General features: G+C 40.8%; 1 protein-coding gene across 1 annotated transcript in view; it reads left to right on the plus strand.

Annotated features, from left to right (window-relative positions):
• HDGFL3 (HDGF like 3) overlaps window positions 1-21,980 on the plus strand; it is a 248,427-nt gene that overhangs the window by 90,017 nt on the left and 136,430 nt on the right. The window contains exon 2 of the mRNA XM_044077791.1: window positions 7,058-7,134. Within this exon, the coding sequence (XP_043933726.1) occupies window positions 7,058-7,134 (77 nt within the window). The remainder of the gene's footprint in view (window positions 1-7,057; window positions 7,135-21,980) is intronic.

A 21,980-nucleotide genomic window follows, 5' to 3' on the forward strand; every position in this document is an offset into this window, starting at 1 on the left:
GGAGGTGGTTTTCTACATAATAGGTGCTCATTTTTGTATGTTTTTCTTTGTGTTTACTCTTTGGTTTACCTATTCCCTGACTGGTTATTTGTTACTTGTGTCAAGAGAAACTTCCTTATCATTCTGTCCACATTTGCTTCAGTGAGTCTTCTGGATGAATGGGAAGAGGCACTGGAGGAGATCCGCATCTTTCCAGGAAGGGCAATGAGAGTCAAGAGGAATTGGATCCATGGAAGATGTATATCTTGTTCTTGGTTGATGTCTAGATTCTGAATAGGTCAGACTTGGATCCAAAGAGATGAATCTGGTGTCTGAAATTGTCGGATCTGAAATTTTCTGAGTCTTCTTCCAAGGCTCCGATGTCAGATCCAAAGAATATAGAGAAGAGCTAGGATGCTTTGAAGGCGTCTTTTTTGCCTCCTTTTTCTCATCCCTGGAGGTTTAACCTGCAGTTAGTGACTCTCCAAAGGCCAGTGGAAGAAGGCCTTTGAGGATCAATTTATTTTTTTCTGTCTGTAAGAGCTCTTGGATTAAAGGCTTTGCTTATGGAATATGAAGCCTGCAAATGCCCTGGTCCCAAACGATAAGCACAGACTATGAGAATCAGACAATGGAATCTTATGTCCACATTTGCTGCATTTTTTAAACCCTGACAGTTTATCTGCCATGATAATAGCCAAGTACAGCACCACACCAGAAAGATAAAATTAAGCAAAGAGAAGAAGCACCACTACTAGTTACAGTTTTTTTCTTTAATTTTTAAATAGAATCAGAAGGAAAAAAATACAGTACAGCTACCAACAATGGTATTTAGAATATACTGACCAATGGTAATAGAAAAAAAGAGAATTACCAACTATGATAATTAGAATTACTCAAAACGAGTAAGAAAAAACACTGAAAACTATCCTAGAGAAGAAAGAGGTAGAAATACCAGTAAACGGTAAGGAGAAAAAAATATCAAAATTACCAGCAATGGTAATTAAGAAACTACCAGCGATAAGTACAAAGGTAAAGGAAGGAAAACTATAAAATAGGAAAAGGAAAATGAATAACTCATCATATTCTCACAGCAAACACACTCAAGACCTGTAGACCACGTCTGTTCACAATGGCAGCAAACTATATCTGGGGAATGAGGGCGACTGCTGCATTATGGGTTAGGGAGGAGCTTAAGAGCTTGTAGTATCCATGAGCTGTGAAACAGCGGCTGAGTCAGACCTGAGGATCAGATCTGAATCCATATGTTGAGGAATGAATGAAAACTGACATCAGATCAGAAGTTTAAGAAAAAGTGTCAAGGAGGTTCCAAAAAGAAGTCTCAAAGCCAAGGACACTCCAACAAGTCTGAAGGACTTTTCAAGAGACCTTGTGACATCCTGCCACCCTGGCACTCTTTCTCTTCCAGAAAGTCTGAATCTCCATTTTTCTCTTTGGCAACAGATTGTTTCAGACAAAAGTGTTTTGAAAATCATTCATCAGGATTACAGATGGCAGTGGGAGGAAATTCCTCCTTTCCAGGGGGTCATTTCTTATCCTGCAGATCAGACTGTTTTGTTTCCACCTGTTCTTCATCACATGCTGTCCCAAGAAGTGATAGAACCAGTTCCTCCTTCTCAGGTGGGAAAAGGGTTTTATTCATGGATGTCCCTAGTCCCAAGAAAGAAAATGTTTGGAGAACACTTCTGGATCTTTCTTTCCTAAACCTGTTGGTGTTGGTGCCCAGATTCAAAATGATGTATCTTCACAACCTGCTGCATCTTCTTCCTCTTTCTAGTTCTCTGGTAATGTTGTGTCTTTCGGCTTTTCCCGGTTAGGGGTCGCCACAGCGGAACTCCGGTCTGCTAATGATTGGCAGTTGATTTTTACGTGCTGAGTTGCCAGCCCTAATGCACAACCTTCAATGAAGGTACGCCCATTCATGCATGTCTCCACACAGAAGACGCTCTAGCTGAGAGTCGAACCAGTCAGCGTCTTACTGTGAGGCGACAACGCTACCGCAGCACCACCACCGCGGATTCCATAAAATATGCTTATCATCACATTCCTATTCATCCAGACTTCAGACGTTTCTTATGGTTTTATGTGTCTGGATTGCATTATCAGTTCTCTGCCTTACCCTTTGGACTATCCACTGCATCAAGATTGTTCACAAAGTGTCTAGCTCCAGTTATAGCTCATTGCAGGTTACAGGGTAACCAAGTTTTTTCATATTTAGACTCGCTTATCTTTCCAGAGTCTTTTTCAAAATGTCAGGAATCTCTGTTTTCAGTGAGAGATCTCTTGGACAAGCTGGGATTCCAAGAGAACATTCAAAAATGTTTCTGGACATCCTCACACTGGATTGTTTTCCTGGGATGTCAACTAGACACCTCAGTTCAAAGAGCTTTTCTTCCACATGATGTTTCTGGACATCCTCACACTGGATTGTTTTACTGGGATGTCAACTAGACACCTCAGTTCAAAGAGCTTTTCTTCCACATGAAAAAATAGATCTTTATATAGATGTATTTCTAAAGTTTTCCACTCAGAATGCACACTACAAGGGAATACCGCAGGAGTCTGTGTCTCGTGCCATCTATTATTCTCATGATACCCCTAGCAAGACTCCATATGACAGATACGGTGGTGTCTGAAATCTCTTTGGTCCCAACATCAACACCCTTTATCTTTTCAGATGTCAGTATTGAGGTTTGTTAGAAAATAAGTCACTTGGTGGAGACAACAGATATCCTTACATCAAGGTCTCCCCTTCTCCCTCCCTGCTGCAAAGCAGTCAGTTACCACAGGTGCTTCAGACTTTGCTTGGGGAGCAATTTCAGGAGAGATAAAAGTGCAGGGTGTGTGGGAAAAAAGACAGCTGCAAACACACAAATAACAAGGAGATGCTTGCCCTGATCAAGGCACTCAATTCTTTGAACCATCTTTGGTCCCCAGGACTTCTTCAAGTGGTTACAGACAATACCACAGTGATGCGGTACATCAACAAGCAAGGGGGAACCAGGTAGTACCCCCTTTCTGGACTAGCCATGTTAGGTTGAGCTATAGCTGCACAACACATTCTTACTTAACAGGCATCCACCATTACGTCAGAGCAAAATTGTGTGACAGACACATTCAGCAGGACCAGAGCAGACCCTCACGAATACAAACTAGATCTGTAGTTCTTCCATGATTTGATCTATCTGTGGGGAGTTGCTCAAGTAGGCCTTTTTGCTTCCTCTGTGAACAATCAGCTGGCAAAATTCTGTTCGAGGACTTCAAGCAAGAAGGTCTGGAAGAAGATGCCTTTTATTTTCTTTGGACAGGAATGTTCTTGTATGTCTTTTCACCCTTTCCACTATAATCCAGGGTACTTCTAAAGATTCATAAGGAATTCCCCCAGATCATTGTGGTGACTCCCTTCTGGCCCAGGAAACAGTGATTTGCTCTTTTTTTGGAAATGACCAGGGACAGTTACCACAAGCTTCCTCACAGAACAGATCTGCTCACATATGAACAGGGGAGTTTGCTTCACTCCAGAATCATTCATCTTCAATTTACTGCCTGTTTTCTGAGGATGTGCAGCAGGTACTGATGATGGCAAAAAAGGTCTGCTACTAAAAAACATATTAGAAAATGGAAAAAAGGTTTTCTGGTGTGTGCCCACGACATAACCAGCACCCATTCAGGGCTAGTTGTTCTCTGATTTTACAATATTTGTGTGAGTTACTATAGTATGGCTTTTCGTATTTCTGTATCAAGGTTCATTTATTGCCCATTTCAGCATGCATGCCCATGGATCCTCCCCTTTCAAGGCAAATGCATGTCAAAATGTCCTTGACAGGGGTTTTACATAAGAGACCTCTAAATAAACCGGTGGCCTCCTTGGGATCTTAATTATGTGTTTAAGAAACTAATACTTGCTCCATTTGAATCAGCCAATCTGGCTGACATGATTCTTAACATGGAAAACAATTTTATTGATTGTTCCGACCACTGCAAAAAGGGTTGAGTTGAAAGCTCTTATGCTGAGTCAACCCTACCTCATTTTCCACAAGGACAGGGTATCTCTGAGAACTAATCCTTCTTTTATGCCTAAAGTGGCATCTGAGTTTACTTTAAGCCAAACTGTACATTTCCCTGTTTTCTTTCCTGGACATAAAAATGAAGGAGAAAGGATACTCCATACATTGTATGTCCACAGACAACTCAAGTACTATCTTGACAGAACTAAATCTTTCAGATTATTGGATCAATTCATTTCTTTTGAAGGTAAGGGACAATCACTGTCAAAACAGACTATTTCCAAATGGCTGTATAAGGCTATTACCTTTTGTTATACTCACCATTACAAATCTATTCTAGGCAGGACCAAGGCCCACTCTACAAGGACCCTGACTTCTTCTATGGCTTTTGGAAAGGGTCGGATTCTAAGAAGTATCTAGAAGCTACTACTTGGTCCTCTGTACATACTTTTACAAAGAACTATAAGCTGTTTTCCTTTTCTTGGTCAAGATTATGCTTTGCTGCGACCAATCTCCAGGGGCTCCTGGATTCTTCTCCTTCCACTTCCCAAATATAGTTGGCTATGGTAATTTACCCATATAGTCAAAGAAAATGTTCCAGCGATACAACAAATTCACTAACACACCAAATGGTGACAAGAACCGCCAGGAACCAGGATTCTGTGCTGGAAACACTTAGTTTATTGACATAAAATAGGTTAAGCGCTTTCTACAGAAGAAATCTGTCTTCATCAGAACATCGTGATAAAACATCATGACTCTTATATATGACAATTAATCTAAGAAGCCCGCCCAAAATTATTATTTTGATTAGCATATATTACATATATTTTGTATGGTTGCCATTCCAGAATATATTTTTTATACACATTCTAGTGAAGAATTAGATAGCACTGCATACTGTTTTGTTTTTAAATTTGTGGATTAATTTTGTTAGCATAGTTAGTTTAATACACTTTGTGGTCTTTTACCAGCATACCTTTTGTTTTTTTCAGTTTAACTGGGTTTTGCAAATATATCAAATCACATATTCTCATAGTGTTTATGTAAAATGATGTATGTACTTTGTCTTTAAAAATGGTTATTGTTTGACAATTGATTTAATTGAGTAATTACATCTTAGGGCGGGCTTCTTAGATTAATTGTCATATATAAGAGTCATGATGTTTTATCACGATGTTCTGATGAAGACAGATTTCTTCTGTAGAAAGCGCTTAACCTATTTTATGTCAATAAACTAAGTGTTTCCAGCACAGAATCCTGGTTCCTGGCGGTTCTTGTCACCATTTGGTGTGTTAGTGAATTTACCCATATAGCTGAGGCTAGTGCAGCAGTGATCAATGTGAAGAACATTGTACAATCATGTACGAGGAACTTACCATAACAGTAGATGTTCAAATGATCACTACTGCAGTAGCTTTACCCTTCCTCCATTCCCCTTGTTTTTATGGTGCATTTTTTTATGCCAGGGTGCCTTGTCCTTTCAGGGCTTACCCTCCCTCCCTCTGCTGGCAGGAAAGCTCTGAAGTGATTTGCTCCCAAACTTGTCTTTTAGTCTGCTCAGCTTGAGCTACTTGACAATTTGGGCACATGGAAGGTGCCCTGAAGCTTTGGAAGCTGGAGTGCTGTTATATCCTTGGCAGGATGTAACCCATATAACTAATGCTACTGCAGCAGTGATCATTCAAACATCTACTGTTATGATACGCTCAACTTACACAACTGTACCTTCCTAGCATTTGTTAATTCAAGAGCAGAATGGATTTGTTTATGGTTAATAAAAAAGTACATGGTTAGAGGCACTTGAAACAATTTCTTTGGTAACACAATTTTAGAATCTAGAGCTCACACTTAAGCAACACTGTATATTGTCTGACAGTAACATGCCTCATCCTGCATGTAGTCCTTGGTTCGGATGCCTTCATCCCCTTGGTTTAGGACATTGTATAAAGCTTTCATCCATGTTAGCTTCCCTATGGAGCTCTGCTCTTTTTGTAGTTTGAATATCTGAACAGCAGTCCTCACATGCCTTCGTGTTAAGCCCTTGTATCTGACGCCTATCATTTGCATGGTGGCCACGTGCATGATAATGTCTAATAGGCGAAAGGTTTAGCAAAAGAGGTCCTGAACGTCAAGGACTGCCCTTACCCTGGGGTACAGCAGTCTTGGAGCAAGATGTGAAGTCACCAGTACTGGGTGTGTGGAGGGACTGCTCCAACAGAAAAGATGTAGGGTTGAAAACAGAGCCAGTCAAGTGAGTTTTCTTTCATTTATCTCATTCTTGAGAACATTTTTTTGATCAGACTGCCATAAATGGTTGTCTAACTAACTCAGAGTTTTAATTTGGAAATCTTCTTTTTGGAAGCCATTGCTTCAGCCAGACACATTAACTTAATAATGATCTGATATGTTGACAATGAGTACATTTCCTTCAGTAAAGATATTCAGCCAGAGCCACTCCACTACTCTCTGTATTCTTCCTTGGATTTGCCTGCAGTTGTTAAGAGAACTCTGCATTATATAGATGTTAAGAGGGACCTTAGTTGATATATTAAATAAATGAAAGACATCTAATAAAGTATTCTTGAATAGGTGTTGCCACTTATCTCCAGTATTTCTTCAAGAATATGACTATCCAGATGGCTTGTTCAGTGTGTTTTGTAGTATTAGATTGGACATAGGTAAGTCTTTGACCTTTGGCATCCAGGTGCTGCTTTTCTCATGTACCTAGGCTAAGTTCTTTCATAGAATAATTTTTATGTTACTACTTTAAAATGGCCACAGCTTCTTATACACTTTTTTGGACACATATGTAAGGGCTTATGCCAGTTTTCTGTCTCTGTCTAAAATGACCTAAGTTCTATTAATTATTTTGTCAGACAAAGGGTAGCCTGTGTTTTGTGACATACTGTTGAAAGAAAAGATTATTAGAAGGAGATTAGGAGTCCTGGTGTCTTGCTAGCATTAAATAACTAAGATATGACCCTTTACTGCAAAATGTACTGAAATACATTGCAGCTGTTTTTATTGTATATTTTAATGTCTTACAGATAGATGAGCTTCCAGAAGGAGCAGTGAAGCCACCAGCAAATAAGTATCCTATCTTCTTTTTTGGAACACATGAAACGTATGTATTCAGACATGCTTGTATCTTGACTATAGAATGTATGTGTCATTTTAACATATAAATCCTAGATTCTTTGATTTCTGTTGTTACTGGAGACCTCAGGGAGTGGCATATCCAACAGGTCATCAGAATCAAGAAGAAATGATGATAGAAACTCTGTAGTCCAGCATTAGGAGTTGTCAAATTATGAGGTATTTTAACGTATGCTAGTAGTCTAAGAGTGTCTAACTGTGAGGGTACAAAAGGAGAGGGAAGTGGTGTATGTGCTGGCTGAGTTAGGATCTTAGCTGAAGTAAGGGCCCTAAGGAATAGTGGTAATATTCTTGACCTGATCCTTATTGTTACAATGGGAAAATTAGAATTAGAGGTTAGGAGACCACTGAGAAATAATGATTACATCACTGGGGTGTGGGGTAGATGGGATATATAACAAAGAGAACTGAAAGTAGGATCTTCATAAAAGACAAGCAGTAAATTACATAAAAAATAAATGGAATTTGTGGGAAAAATGTATGCAGAAGCGTGTTCAGGAGGATGATTAGTGAAATTTAATGGAAGGCAAGAATTGAGCAATCTGTGTAATGTTGGAGTGAATGAACACTGTAAAAAAGAAATAATATATGTATACTCCTTACAAATAACAAGGGAATGCTGTTATGGTTTATTTTCTTTTCTGTTACTGTATATATATCTGTATCACTTTAAAAAATGTCACATTTAATAGAGATGTTTTAAAAAAGAAATCCATTACCTTAAACTAAAGTGCAGAATTTGCTTTGGCGGACAGGAAGGGAAAGAGCAGTGTTGATTACTGGCAATTCATGCTTTGATGTAGGGACTGCAGAGATGCATTAAGCTGGATATATAAGTCTTTGAGAGGAAGAAGCATCTGGAGTGGCTGAAGCATGAAGTGAAGCAATAGAAGGTGTTGTAGATGCAGACGAGGAATGGGCAGTGAAATGGAGAGCATGATGGTTAACAAGAAATATTTAATGCTCTGCAGAAGGCGCTACAGATTTTAAGAAGGGGATGATGAAAAAAGAAGAGCATAAATGATAAAAGTTTCCTCAAAAAGAAATGCAGCAGAGGTTTAATGAAGACCGTTGGTAAGCTGATGTACTAAGCATTTATTTCTTCACAAAAGAGTAAAGAAGGAAAAAGCCAGCGTAGAGACTGTCCTGCCAAAGGAGAGGCCTGATCAAAAGAGGCATGCTTTGTTTCTTATACTGCACAGTTACTGGAAAAAAATGATAACACCATATCCAGCCTCATGGATGTGGAGAAGAGGACTACGTATGCAGCACCACAGACAATACTGGATTTAGAAAGGTTTTCCATGTGATACAGCAGGGAGGGTTACAGCAACAGGATATCATTTTATGTCCATAATGCAGGTTGAAAGAGGCATGTAGAAGCCCAGAACTTATAATCAGTCCTGCCATGAACACCTTTCTGAATGCTATTAAAAAAACTGGGAGCATCATAACCTTGCAGCCAGATGCCCAAAAAAGTGAACTGGTTCTTTAAGCTATGGAGTGATATACTAGTGTGAGCAGAAATCCCCAGGTCTAATAGCTGGTCTTAAGAGGAACTGTAACACACAGGCAGCAGGGGCTACCCTGCATTCAGGCCAGGGATCTGGATGGTTTATAGAGGTAAGTGTTCATGTTCTGCATTTTATCCATGGCAGTACTGAAGTAATTTAGAGAGAGGTTCTGTTTGCAGGAAGAGTTGTTGGACAGTCTATTGACTCTATAGAGACAGTGTCCTATAATGAGGACAAACACTTCTTCAAGACTTGTGTAGCCATGATGCATAAGGTGGGTTCTGTTGTGATTCACACTGCTTATCAACGGGTAAACAGTGCACACAGCCATTCCATATCTAGTACTGTACTACACTAGTACACATGACTATGCCTAACTTGTAAAGCCAAGGACATCAATACATCTTTACGATTTTCTCTTTCCAAGGACCACTGTTGTCAGGTCAAGGGATAGACAAAGTCAAAGCAGTAAAAGAAAAGTATCAGCTACTTTCCGGTTTCATCCACCACAGCTGACTTATTACAAGTTCCAGTACAATCAGCACAGATTGGTCCTAACAGAATCTGCACTGGAAGCACTGACAGCAGCATCTGCTTAACATCCAGAAAGTCTCTGCCAGTCAGCAGCATTAAGGTTCCTGGAAACGATTTATGATCTTGGCAACAGCAGGACAGTAAAGGTACTTGTCACTTGTCTCAAGCATTCAAAAGAGACAATAAAGCAGAGTATGGGTTCAAGATATTTATTGAGTATAAACATGCCAGGAATTGTGATAAGAATGAGTATTTAAGCTAAGTGATTCGCAGATTACTTAAAACACACTTGCATCTGCATCTCCATTCATGACTGCATTCACTCGGGCTGACTGCACAAAATTGCACTGTTCTTGCATGTGCTCCATATTTATATGCATGTCCTATCTAGCTACAGTGGTGAATAGGAGCAGTACACCCAATGACATACATCCTCCCTATTTGATTTGTTTGACATGCAATAGGAAAACAAAATAGTCTATATGCTAGGTAACATTTCAGTATTAATAACAAATCGGAACTCAAGTCCAAGTTGCTGTGTATTTTGGATTGGATCTAGAAATTCTACCAGATCTGGTCACATAAAAGCTTTGTTTGGACTTAGCAACAGGGACAGTCTCTGGGGTATTCTTCTCAGTAGGAACTTCGATGATAACATCAGGGTCATTTGAGGAAAGTACAGTGTCCTCTGAAACTGGAACAAGTGTAAAGTCACTCTGAGAAATTGAGTCTGTGGCATATACAATCTGCTGTGTCACTGGAGCAGAAACACACTTAGCATTTTGGACTGCATGCTTAGGTAATCAATTTGACTGCTGATACTCAGGGCTACTAGTAAGATGGATAAAGTCTCAAGCATCAGCAAATTTCTTGAACTGCTGACTTGTAAACTGTGTACCATTATCAGATACAACTTTGTGTGAACTACCATGCACAGAAAAATGTCTCTTCAATTTTGTAATGACAGTACTGGACGTGAGATTAGGAAGAAGGTTCAAACCAATTTGTGTAAGAGTCTAACAATAAGTAATGTTGGCCATTCCACTCAAAAATATCAGCAGCAACCGTTCACCATGGTAGTTCAAGAATCTGGTTTAGCTGAAGTGGCTTTTTGTTGATGCGATTTAGTACTATTGCAAAGAGAATATGCTAGAGTCTCCTTCTCTATATCTATATAAAATGCTATGGCTCTTGCCCTTCTTTTTGTAGAATTGGTACCCAGGTGTCCATGTTGTAAAATCTGGATATATTCCCATTGTAACGCTGAAGAAATATTCATGATGATTCCATCTTCCATCATGAGCTCGTCTCAGTAAGGAAAATATTTCTGAATGTCAAATGGTAGACTGTTTTTTTGCACTAGCCATCCTTGATTGATAACACGACAGCTTCTGAAGAACTGGGTCTAAAGCTGTGTATTGCCTGAGTTCATCAAGACATGATGAGGAAAAGTTTTTGACTTCCATGACTTCAAGGTCTGCTTGCTCATTGTCATGCTGTTCTGTAGTTTGTCTGGGTGCTCTTGACAAGGCACCTACAAGGTATAAATAGTTTCCTTTTGTATAGACAATATTGAAGTTGTACTTTTGCAATTTTAACATCATGCATTGTAAGTGTGCTAAGATTGAATGAATAGGCTTCTTCAGGATTGTCACTGGAGGATGGTGATCAGTCTCTATTTGAACTGGTTTGCCGAAATATAATCACTGAACTTTGAACATACGAACACTACTGCCAAAAGCTCTTTTCCAATTTGCACATACTGCATTTCATTTTGGGTTAAAGTACTGGAAGCACAGTCTACTGGTATGCCTTTTTGAAGACATGCTGCATCAAGACCATACTTTGAAGCATCGCATGAAAGAGTTACTGGATTATGAACATCATAATATCTTAGTGTGGGTGGACTGGCAATTTTCTGTTTCAGAACATCAAATGCTCTTTGGTGTTGTTCTAACTAGGACCAGTTTACATTTTTGCTTGACAAGTCCCGTAACGGTACTGAAACTCACTCGTTTGTGATGAACTTTCCTAAATAGTTGACCATACCAAGAAAACTTTGCAAAGATGTGACAGTGTCTGTAACTGGCATCTCAAGAATTGCATCTTGCTTAGATGGATATGGTTGCAAGCCAGAACTGGTAAACTAATGACCCACATAAGTAACTTCTCTCAACTTGAATTTGCATTTCTGAGGATTCAGTTTAAGACTGACTTTACATGCACAGTCTAGAACTTTCTTAAGGTTTCTGTCATGCTCATCTTCACCATTGCCCCCTGTGATAATGTTATCTACTATGATAGCACATGGATGTATGTATGTGTCTTTCGGCTTTTCACGGTTAGGCGTCGCCACAGCGGAACTCCAGTCTGCTAATGATTGGCAGTTGATTTTTACGTGCCGAGTTGCCAGCCCTGATGCACACCCTTCAGATAATCTGAAAAATGTTGTTCCATCACATTTTGAAATACTTCCCTGGCAGAATTTATTCCAAATGGCATTCTCAAAAATCTTTACCTCCAAATGGTGTACTGAAATTAGTTGATAGTGAAGATATGTGATCCAGCGAAATTTGCCAGAAATGAACTTTCTGCATCTAAGAATGAAAAACTAGTGGCATTTGGCATAAGAGCTGCTACTTCTTCTACTGTGTGCATTGGATAATGAGGACTTTTAAGTGCTTTGTTTAAATCTCTGAGATCAATACATACTCGAATATTATCTGAGCTTTTCTTATGAGCTACGACCATGGAGAATACCCATCCAGCAGCTCCTTTTACTGGAGTTATCACACCTAAAATCACCATTTTGTCTAGTGCTGTTTCTTTACTTTCCTCTGCACTGCTGCCAGAACCTTCCTTGCTGGTCTGACAACTGGACCTACTTCATGGTGTAACTTCATGGAGTATGTGACTGGTAGCTTGCCAGCTCGTCTTTGAAAATATCAGCATATTCACTAAAAATATTTTGTGTAAAACTATTGTGGTTGTTCATACTTCTATGGTGGATTTCCTTATTAAATGAAATCAGTCCCATTCTCAAACTGTCTTTGAGGCCTAACAGTGACTGCACGTGTCTTTTGACTAAGTAAAACTGCAAGTCTTAGCTGTTTCCAGCAGAATGGCATGTGAGAACTACCATGCCATCAGTTTGAATCTCTTCACCACCATAAGCAACTAGCTTTTTACACTTTGCTGAATCAAGTTTCTCACCAGCTTTTACTTTGGCAAACATTTGTGCTGATATAACATTGCTCTTGGATCCAGTGTCTACATTAAGCTCTACAGATTTTGCATTAATCTGAACAGTACAAAATATTTCGCCCTTTGCTGCCAACTGATAGTCAACTGTATTAACAGTTTCATCGATCACAGAGACAACATCAACATAGAAAGTTTGCTCATGGCTTTCTAACTGATCTACCTGCTTCTTTGGATGCTCTCCTTTATTAAAAGATTGTGGCACTTTAGACTTGAAAGCATTTTGAAATGATTCCAATTTTTACGTTTGTGACATTGCTGCCGTAAAGCTAAGTAGTCTTCCCTTTTAGGTTCATGGCTGCTTCCACAAATATGACAGTTAACAATGAGGCCTGAGGTAGCAAACAACCTCTTCGGTTTATGGTTAGGGTTAGGTGGGGCACAATCTTTGGTTTATATTGCTTTTGTATCTTAGCTTTCTGTTGTACACTATCAACATTCACATTGGTAGTTACTGTATGCATGCTTTTCTCATTCATAAGCATATTTGCATGCTTTTCTGTAAGCTTATATATTTGACAAATCTCTATGGCTTTGCTCAATGTTAAATCATTGTCTCGAAGCAAAATCTTTCTCATTGCATCATCATTAACACCATACACAAGTCTGTCTTTATTAACTCATCTTGCAAATCACCAAATCTGCAAGTTGTTGCCTTATTTTTGAAGTTAGTAATGCATGCTGCTGTAGTTTCAACAGGTTTTTGATTTCTTGTGTAAAATATAGGCCTTTCATTGTAATATTCTTTTGAGGGTTACACATTTCTCTAAATTTACATTTTAAGCACTTTGGGTCTTCCCACTTTTCAGCCTGTATCACAGTACGGTGGTTCCCCCCCTCCGCTGCATGCATGGCAGGTACATACACAAATGACCGTTCCCTCTCAATGGCTTCTGAGCCTGCTAAATTAAGAAGTATGAATGCCTTTGTACATGCATCTTTATCAGAAAAAGCAGCCTGTATGAAAATACTATATTCTTGTTTAAACACTCATCAATTCTCAGCAATATTGTTATCAAACACCAGAGGTTCAGGTCTGCAAAATCCCTCTGTCATCACAACAAAATACGTCTAAACATAAGCATAGACCAGGTACTTGTAATTATGCCCAAATGCATAGCAATCTCTTTGAAAATGCTTCACTTTGACACTGTGAGCACAGTGAACATTCCAGAAACTTAGGACATTTTGAATAGCTTTAATTAATGCGAAGAAGTAGTACATTGCAAAGAAATGTGGTTTTAGCCCTTTTGTACATTTTAAACATTGCGGCAATTGCTTTGAACACTTTTGTATTTATTTTGAATATTTTAATCAGTATGTCACAATTTCAGACATTTTGTTTATCTTGATAATTATTCTGAACGTTCTGAATGGTTCGCCACACATTTGGCTACTGAAAAATCATTTAAACTAATTTAAGTACCTTTGAATAACTGCTGACCTGTTTGCAAGTTTACTCCGGTATATTCCTCGACTTCTAACCATGTGTGTCATGGCTTGTGTGTTCCTTCAACTTCGGATCCCATTCTGGCGCCATGCCACTTGTCTCATGCATTCAAAAGAGACGATGAAGCGATGCATGGGTTCAGGATATTTGTTATACATAAACATGTCAGGAACTGTGATAAGAATGAGTATTTAAACTCAGTAATTCACATATTACTTCAAACACACTCATGTGCATCTCCGTTCGTGACTGCATTCACTCTGGCTGACTGTACAAAATGGCACTGTTCTTGCACGTGCTCAGTATTTATATGCATGTGCTATCTAGCTACAGTGGCTGAATAGGAACAATACAATCAATGATCTACAGTACTCATATGCAGGAACAATTCCAGAAGTCCTAACCCCTTGTATGGCAGTGGAGGAGGGTCTCTCTACACGCACACCTTCTAGTTTGAGATCACTGCATATACATGGATCAGAACAACTGTGGCAGCAGGCCATTAGCTGCATTTCTGTTTCCTCATGCCGTACTTGATCCCCTCATTCCAAATGCTTCACCAATAAAACAGATGGTAGGCTGCCATGAGATGATGATTGTCCTGCATAAAAAGGAAAACAAAATATTTATTAAGTCTCCAGAGAACAACAGGACAGGACTTCTATAGCAGATTAGCTCTGGTACCAAGGAAGGCATGGGACTCAGACACATCTTGGGTCTCACTGACCTGAACTGATGATATATAAAGCCAAGTATTGCCCTTTTACTATTCAGTCCAGTCTTTCTCTCCTGTCCCAGGGAGACTGTACCATCTCTTTGGATATTTAGGGCACTTACTTGTGTGTCAGTATCAGAAAGTATTACAGACGCCTGTTTTGCTCCCAGATAGGGGCCAATCTTTATCAGCTCAGGGCCTTACTATACAGACTGCTATCTAGCCTCCAGATCTAAACAAGGAGTGCTTGATAACATCAATGGTGCCCTTTGAACTGGAGCTATAAAAATCGTCCCGTACTTGAGTGATTCTCACAGTCTAGTCAAGGACAGAATTTTATTCTGTGTTTGACACCTTTGGGCTTATTATAAATCTAGCCAAATATCTGCTAGCTCCCATACAGCCCATTATCTTAATAAGTGTCATTCAGAAATGAAATTTCGGCCATTATCTGTGGAAGCTCATTAGTCTTTTCTGTGAGGTAATTTGGTACTCTTTCCAGTAAGGCCATTTCACTGACTGCAGAATTTAAGTGCTGACATATGGTTTCTGATGCACATTTTCACATGAGTGTGCTACATGGACCCTGAGGGTACAGTCCCTAGGTACAGGACTTAGACTCCCTGACACTTTCGTTAGAGTCTCCCACAGATGTAGTAAGCACTTCTTGTGATGAACAGACCTAGACAACTTTTGCTAGGGTGTTCTTTCCAGCCCTAGACACTAGTGTCAACCATCTCTCAATGCTTCCAGCTTAAACTTTCAGATAGACGTGCTAAACGTCCTGAAATTATAACCATCCAACAGCAAGATGGACTAGTCAAACTCATCAAAACAAAACACACACCCACTGAAACTGCAGATGATACCTGTATTAAAGCATTTTTGCCCCTTGCAACACATCATGTTGGAGCTTCTGCCCTCCATCCTCGTACCTTCCTTACTTATCCATCCTAACACCATAGTCTTACAACCACAAGGATACAAGAAACATTTTGCAAAGGTGAAAAAAAAACAAAAAACAAACAGCTTGCTCAAGTGTGATGTCACAGTAGATACAGTATACTTAGAACCATTTGGGCAGTTGTGATTTCAGTGTATTGGGATAAGAAAGACAGCATCTGTGGAGTTACATTTGTCAGATCATCTTGTTTAAGGGTTCTGTTCTCATTGTAAGTCTGCATATGTGTGTTAGAGATTACAGGTGTTCTATTAGGTCTTCTGGGACTTTTGCATTTTTTCTTTACTTGAAGATACTTTGCAGTACAATTCAAACATGTGCAAAGAATACTGAGGTCTTACCCCTTTGCAGAAAGGCTTGAGACTGTGAAACTGGATCCACAAGTGCATTTAGTTCCTCCTAACAGTTTATATTCAGTGAGAGTTGAATGCCGTAACTGATAAACTCATCATGTTCCTTGATTCAAGCTCTATGATGAAGATTGATCAAACCTTTATAGTGAAAAGGATCACCTCGGATCAGTTAGCGACATAAGCACTGGAGCAGCCAGTTAGGGAGTGTGTTTGTGAGCAGCCAACAGTGTCTTTTTCATTTGGGGGGGGGGTGTGCTTGCCTGTTTCTTTACAATGCGGTACACACAATGGAGAATGCAGCACACTGGCTGGGGATGTGTAGTTCTCTCTACCACACTATGTTCACAGAGTACCTTCCCTGTGGGGTGCGTACGTGGGTGGGAGTCTGCACATGTCTGAAGAAGATAGTGAGGAGAAAGTGAAGCAAGCTTTCATATGCCAGCACATGCATCAGCTACTGGGGAAGTAAATTAGGCTCTACAGGAAAAATGTGAGCCTCCTGTGTTTGACAGATCACCAGTACTGAACTCTGGCCTACCTTCTGCTTGCACAACAACTGTCATTATCAACAAAATATTCCTTTGCAGAAAGAGAGGCCCCCTCCCAAAGGGTTATGAAGTATGCTAAGGCACAAAAGAGAGGCCCCCTCCCAAAGGGTTATGAGGTATGCTAAGGTACAAAAGAGAGGCCCTCTCCCAAAGGGTTATGAAGTATGCTAAGGCACAAAAGGGGGCAACAAATGAGTGAATGGAGCAACCAGGGGCCGTGAAGGTCAAGATGATCCAGATAACTCCTCAGTCGTCTTCTGCCTTTATGAATAATCTGTTACAAACAAGTCTGCTCTTCAAATTTTCCCTTAAGGAAGCTCTACTCTTAGTATAATCAGACTACTCACTATATTATAAGCCTAGCACTTGATCTCAGTACTTCTCTACTAAGTAAGCACTGTCGTACTAAGTAAAGCACTACATCTACCTACCACCCCTGTGAATAACCACTTCCCTTAAAGGTACAGCACTCCCTTATACTGTTCTAGCATGTCGAGTGGTAGATTACTGGCGTCCTCTCCAGTTCAGCTGGTCAATCTGGGCATCTTGAGACAATGCTACAATTGTCTCATGTACACAGACAACCCTCTCCTCCTCCCAACAAACACAAATACATGTGAGAGATGCAACTATATAGCCAAACTGGAGGCTGAACTCTCTCAACTCAGGGCTGGCATGACCAGACAGGAGGAGATGGTAACCACACACACAACAATCCCAGTCCCACATAGACCTACCACAACTGCAAACCAAACACATAAAAACACAAAGACATACTCGGAGGCTCTAATAAAAAACTTACCAAAACAACAGAGGCTCCCAAAGCAGACATCCAAAAATCCACCACCTCAAAACAAAACACATGCAACACATACTTCAATCAACCAATCACAGCCCTTAAGGCCAAACACCATGCCTGATACACTAGTAATAGGTGACTCTATAGTCAGACACACTGATGTCCCGCTGACCAGGCTGAACAAGGAGAGGGTGACTGTGAGCTGCCTATCAGGAGCTAGGATCTGCTACATAACACACGCACTCAAGTCACTCCAAAGCAAGTACAAATATGACTCCATCATTGTCCATGCTGGCGTGAATGACCTGAGACGTACCTCCCTGGACTACATGAAAAGAGACATAGAGGAGCTCTCCGATTATGTAGCCCAGGCTGGTATGACCCTGACCCTGAGCAGCATCTTGCCCTCACCAAGAATGATGCCACAATACAAAGACAAGATGATCAGCTTTAATAATTGGCTCAAGTACTGGTGTCATTCTAAGGGGATCCAATGTCTGTCTGCCTGGGATGACATGTTGGACAAGCCACGCCGCTTCGCAAGGGATGGCTTACACCTGTCACCACTGGGCTTCCGGATATTGGCTAAGGCTCTTGCCACCCCCATAGTGCCTTTTTTAGGCAAGGCTCAAAAGACAAACCCACCTCCTTAGAAAACAAAAATGGAAAAAAACTAAGGGTAATGCTGCTCAACGCCAGAAGTCTAAATCTCAAGATGCAGGCACTCGATGCACTCCTCAGCATGGAGAACATCGACGTCTGTGCAGTAACCGAAACCTGGTTCAAGGCTCCTGAGAGCACCCCAGCGCTACCAGGCTATAACTCGTATCATGCTTTTCGGCCCCAAAACCCGGGCCGAACCACAAAGGGAGGGGGATTGTCCATATTCATCAAGGACACCCACACCTCCAGGTTAGTAGCAACACATAAAGCATCAGAGACCATACAGGTGCAACTAACCATAGGCAAAACTGCTATACAACTGGTAGCATGTTACAGACCACCCTCCCAATCTCAGGAACCCCACTCAGCCTTCCTGAAGACATTGGAGGATATGAATGTATCACAAAATACCATCATACTGGGAGACTTCAACTACCCAAACATAGATTGGGTACATTATTCTAGCCCTAATACCCTAGCCCAAAGGTTCCTGGAATTCATAAATTCAAATGCACTGGAACAACTGGTCACCTCTCCCACTAGGGGAGATAATATACTAGACCTGATCATCACAAACATGGGGACAAAATGCTCCACACCGAAGTATACCCCTCACTAGTGAGATCTGACCACAAACTAATCACCCTGGATATACATATCCCACCTCCACCCCCAGCACAAAAGACCACAGTGAAAAACTTCTCAAAAGCAGACTTCATTCTTCTTAAGACTGAGATGGTATCCTTTAAGCCCACTGTGCCAGTGGATACCACATCCCACAATGCCGAATCCTTCACAAATGCTTTCTATGGACATCTCCAAGAATGCATGGATCATGCAATCCAAAATAAATCCAAGTCCCTCTCCACCAAAGGCAAGCGTCCTGTCTGGTGGACCTCAGCCATTAACAAATTGTACAACAAAAGAAGGAAGCTACTGCACGTCAGAGCAAAATCCCATAAAGGGAAGACATCTCTGATCAACATTAGCAGAAAACTACGTTCTCTCATAAAAACATCCAAGGCCAACTTTGAGAGAAAAATCGCTAAGGACACTAAAGATAACCACAAAGCCTTCTTCAGCTATGTTAGAAACCTAGGCGGAAACCCTCAGATATGCTCAGAGTTAGGTCACAACAACAAAAAAATACACTGAACCCACAGATATTGCCAACATTCTGGCTGACAGGTTCAGTGCAAATTTCTCCCCTCCCTCACCCCCAAAAGAAGAAATACTTATCCCAGCTGAATGTAATCTCCCTGTCATCTCAGATATCCAAGTGAGAACCGTCCTAAACAAAGCTAAAAACAGAGCATCAATGGGACCTGACGGTATCCCGGGTTGCGTGCTACGTGAACTACAAGAGGAGCTAAACCCGCACATAAAAATGCTATTTAACCTTAGCCTTACTTCAGGATATGTACTTGAACACTGGCGCACAGCAACAGTGGTCCCACTCCACAAAGGGGGTACCTCTACAGACCCTGGGAACTACCGCCCCATAAGCTTAACCAGCCTGGTCTGCAAAGCTATGGAAAGAATCATTATGGAACTCATAAACAGAGACATATGGGACCTACAGACACTTGACCCCACCCAGTTCGGCTTTGTAAAGGGCAGATCCTGCCTTTTGAACCTGGTTGACTTTTTCGAAACAGTCACTAGAGCCATTGATGAGGGCAAAGCAGTCCATACAGCCTACCTGGACTTGGCTAAGGCCTTCGACACAATACCCCACTCAGGCATCATAGATAAGCTCAACAGCTTAAGCGTAAATCCTTATGTCACTAGATGGGTTGCAAACTGGCTAAAGGACAGAACCCATAAAGTTAAAATCGCTGGAGCAATGTCAGACTCAAAGCCAGTCACAAGTGGAGTCCCACAGGGATCTGTCCTGGGACCCCTCTTGTTCGGCATTTATTTCTCAGATGTTAAAGCAAACATGGGAGGGTTGTGGCTGACAAAGTTCGCAGATGACTGCAAACTATGCGCCATAGTCGATACACCAGCGGACACATACATCCTACAAAAAGGCCTCACAGAAACGGACAACTGGTGCCAGAATCACGGCCTTAAACTAAATGCCAAAAAATGTATAGTCATCCCCTTTGGGAAAAACAAAGTACCCACAAATTATCACATCGACAGCAACCCACTGAGCACGGAAAAAGTAATCAAAGACCTAGGGACCCAAGTCGACAGCGACCTCTCATTTGACACCCATGTTGCCAAAGTGGTTAGAAAAACATTCTACCTTGCACACCTCATCATGAAGGGATTCACATCCAGATCCAAGGATGTCATTCTACCCCTATACTCCTCTCTCATCAGACCCATGATTGAGTACAATGCCCCACTTGGTATGTACCTCACCCGGCATTTGCAACAGCTGGAGAGACCACAAAAGTACTTCACCAAGAGGATCAAGTGTCTCCAACATATGTCTTATTCTGCCAGACTAAAGAAACTTCAGCTCTATTCTGTAGCATACCGCCTACTCAGAGGTGATCTCTGCCTGACGTACAAGGCCATGTCAAATCAGGATCTGATGGACATGCTCCACCTCAAAAAATCCAAATCCATCAGGACCACGAGAGCTAAAGACTTAAACCTCGGCACAAGTATGAATAGGACATGCTGGAGGGATAGATTCATAACCCAGAGGCTTCCCATGCTTTGGAACAGGATCCCAGTTCGTATTAGGCAGAGCCCCCCACTGACTCTCTTCAAGAGAAATCTTGATGAGTGGATGGGAGATCGTAAGTTTACCCCAGGGGTCACATCTGTGTCACTGCTAGACAGGGGCACAGTAAACTAACTCTATTACATAAGGGGACCTTCATTGTGTCACTACTAGACAGAGGCACATTATTCTAAATTTATTCTGTACATTTTTGTACCATTTCATGGGGTGGCAAAAGCCACATCACTATGGCTAGGCTTACAAATGCCCCAGGGCAGATAGCCTAGTACTAAACTATGAAACTATGAAACTATAATTCTGTGGCCAAGGGCTGAGGTTCTGCATCACTTGCCAGTTTCTGACTATCAGTGACTCTTTTCCCTTATTCCTTCAGTGCAATTGGGAATTTATAGAGGCTGTATCCTAAACATGGACTCACGGTATTCTGCATATTTTCACTGTCTTCCTGTTTTTCCTCAACTCTAAAAGTGAGCAAGGTTGGAGAAGGCTTTCCTTATTCTCTGAGTTCAATATGGCCACTTTTGTTTTCACAGCTGCCAAGGAGGTCAGAATTTCAACACAGACTCTTTCCATTGAGTGGGTCTGGGTTCACATGTTCATCTCACTGAGGTGTGCAGTCTACAGTTTGTACTTGGTTTCTTGATAGGCAGAGTCCCTGGACTTTTAGGCAGTGTTGCTTCTGTTTTAAAAAATCGCAAAAACAGGCTGCTGGTCAGATAACATATTGCAGTAACTGGAAACATTTGTGACTGTGGTCATTCAAAAATTGCCCTGCCTCTTTTTAAGCCTTTCAAAAGATCTCATATTATTTTCTTTAAAGTTTGCTTTCTTAGATGTTATAACTATAGAAGAGGGCATTTCTGAGCTCCCGGCTTTGTGTGCTTTCTCTTTTAAGTTACTATTCATGAAGAGAATTTCCATTTACATCTGTCTGAATAATGTTCCCGATGGTTCTAGCTCACTTTATCATGAATATGTATTCACCAATGTTTTCAACTGTTCTGGCCTTGGGAATCATTAGCTACATTCTCTTTAGGTTAATTGCCTACTGCATTACAATGCAAATAGAACGGCTTTTTTAATAAAGGATCCTCAGCTATCTGTGTCATTTGCCTAATTGAAAGAAGACAGGAAAGTATATTAACAGTACTTGTTTAACTGACTGGTTAGTAGTATTGTGTTCTGCCACGCCATATAGATATATATATATATAACAGACCCCTCACAGAAAGAACAAAGGCTCATTTTACTGGAGTGGTTCCTACTTCGGCCATTTTTGTCAAGTTTGCTCTGTTTTTACCTGATTGTCATG

This window comes from Protopterus annectens, chromosome 7.part0 (genome assembly GCF_019279795.1).
Source record: "Protopterus annectens isolate FY-2018-M chromosome 7.part0, PAN1.0, whole genome shotgun sequence".
In the NCBI taxonomy this organism is placed as follows: Eukaryota; Metazoa; Chordata; order Ceratodontiformes; family Protopteridae; genus Protopterus; species Protopterus annectens.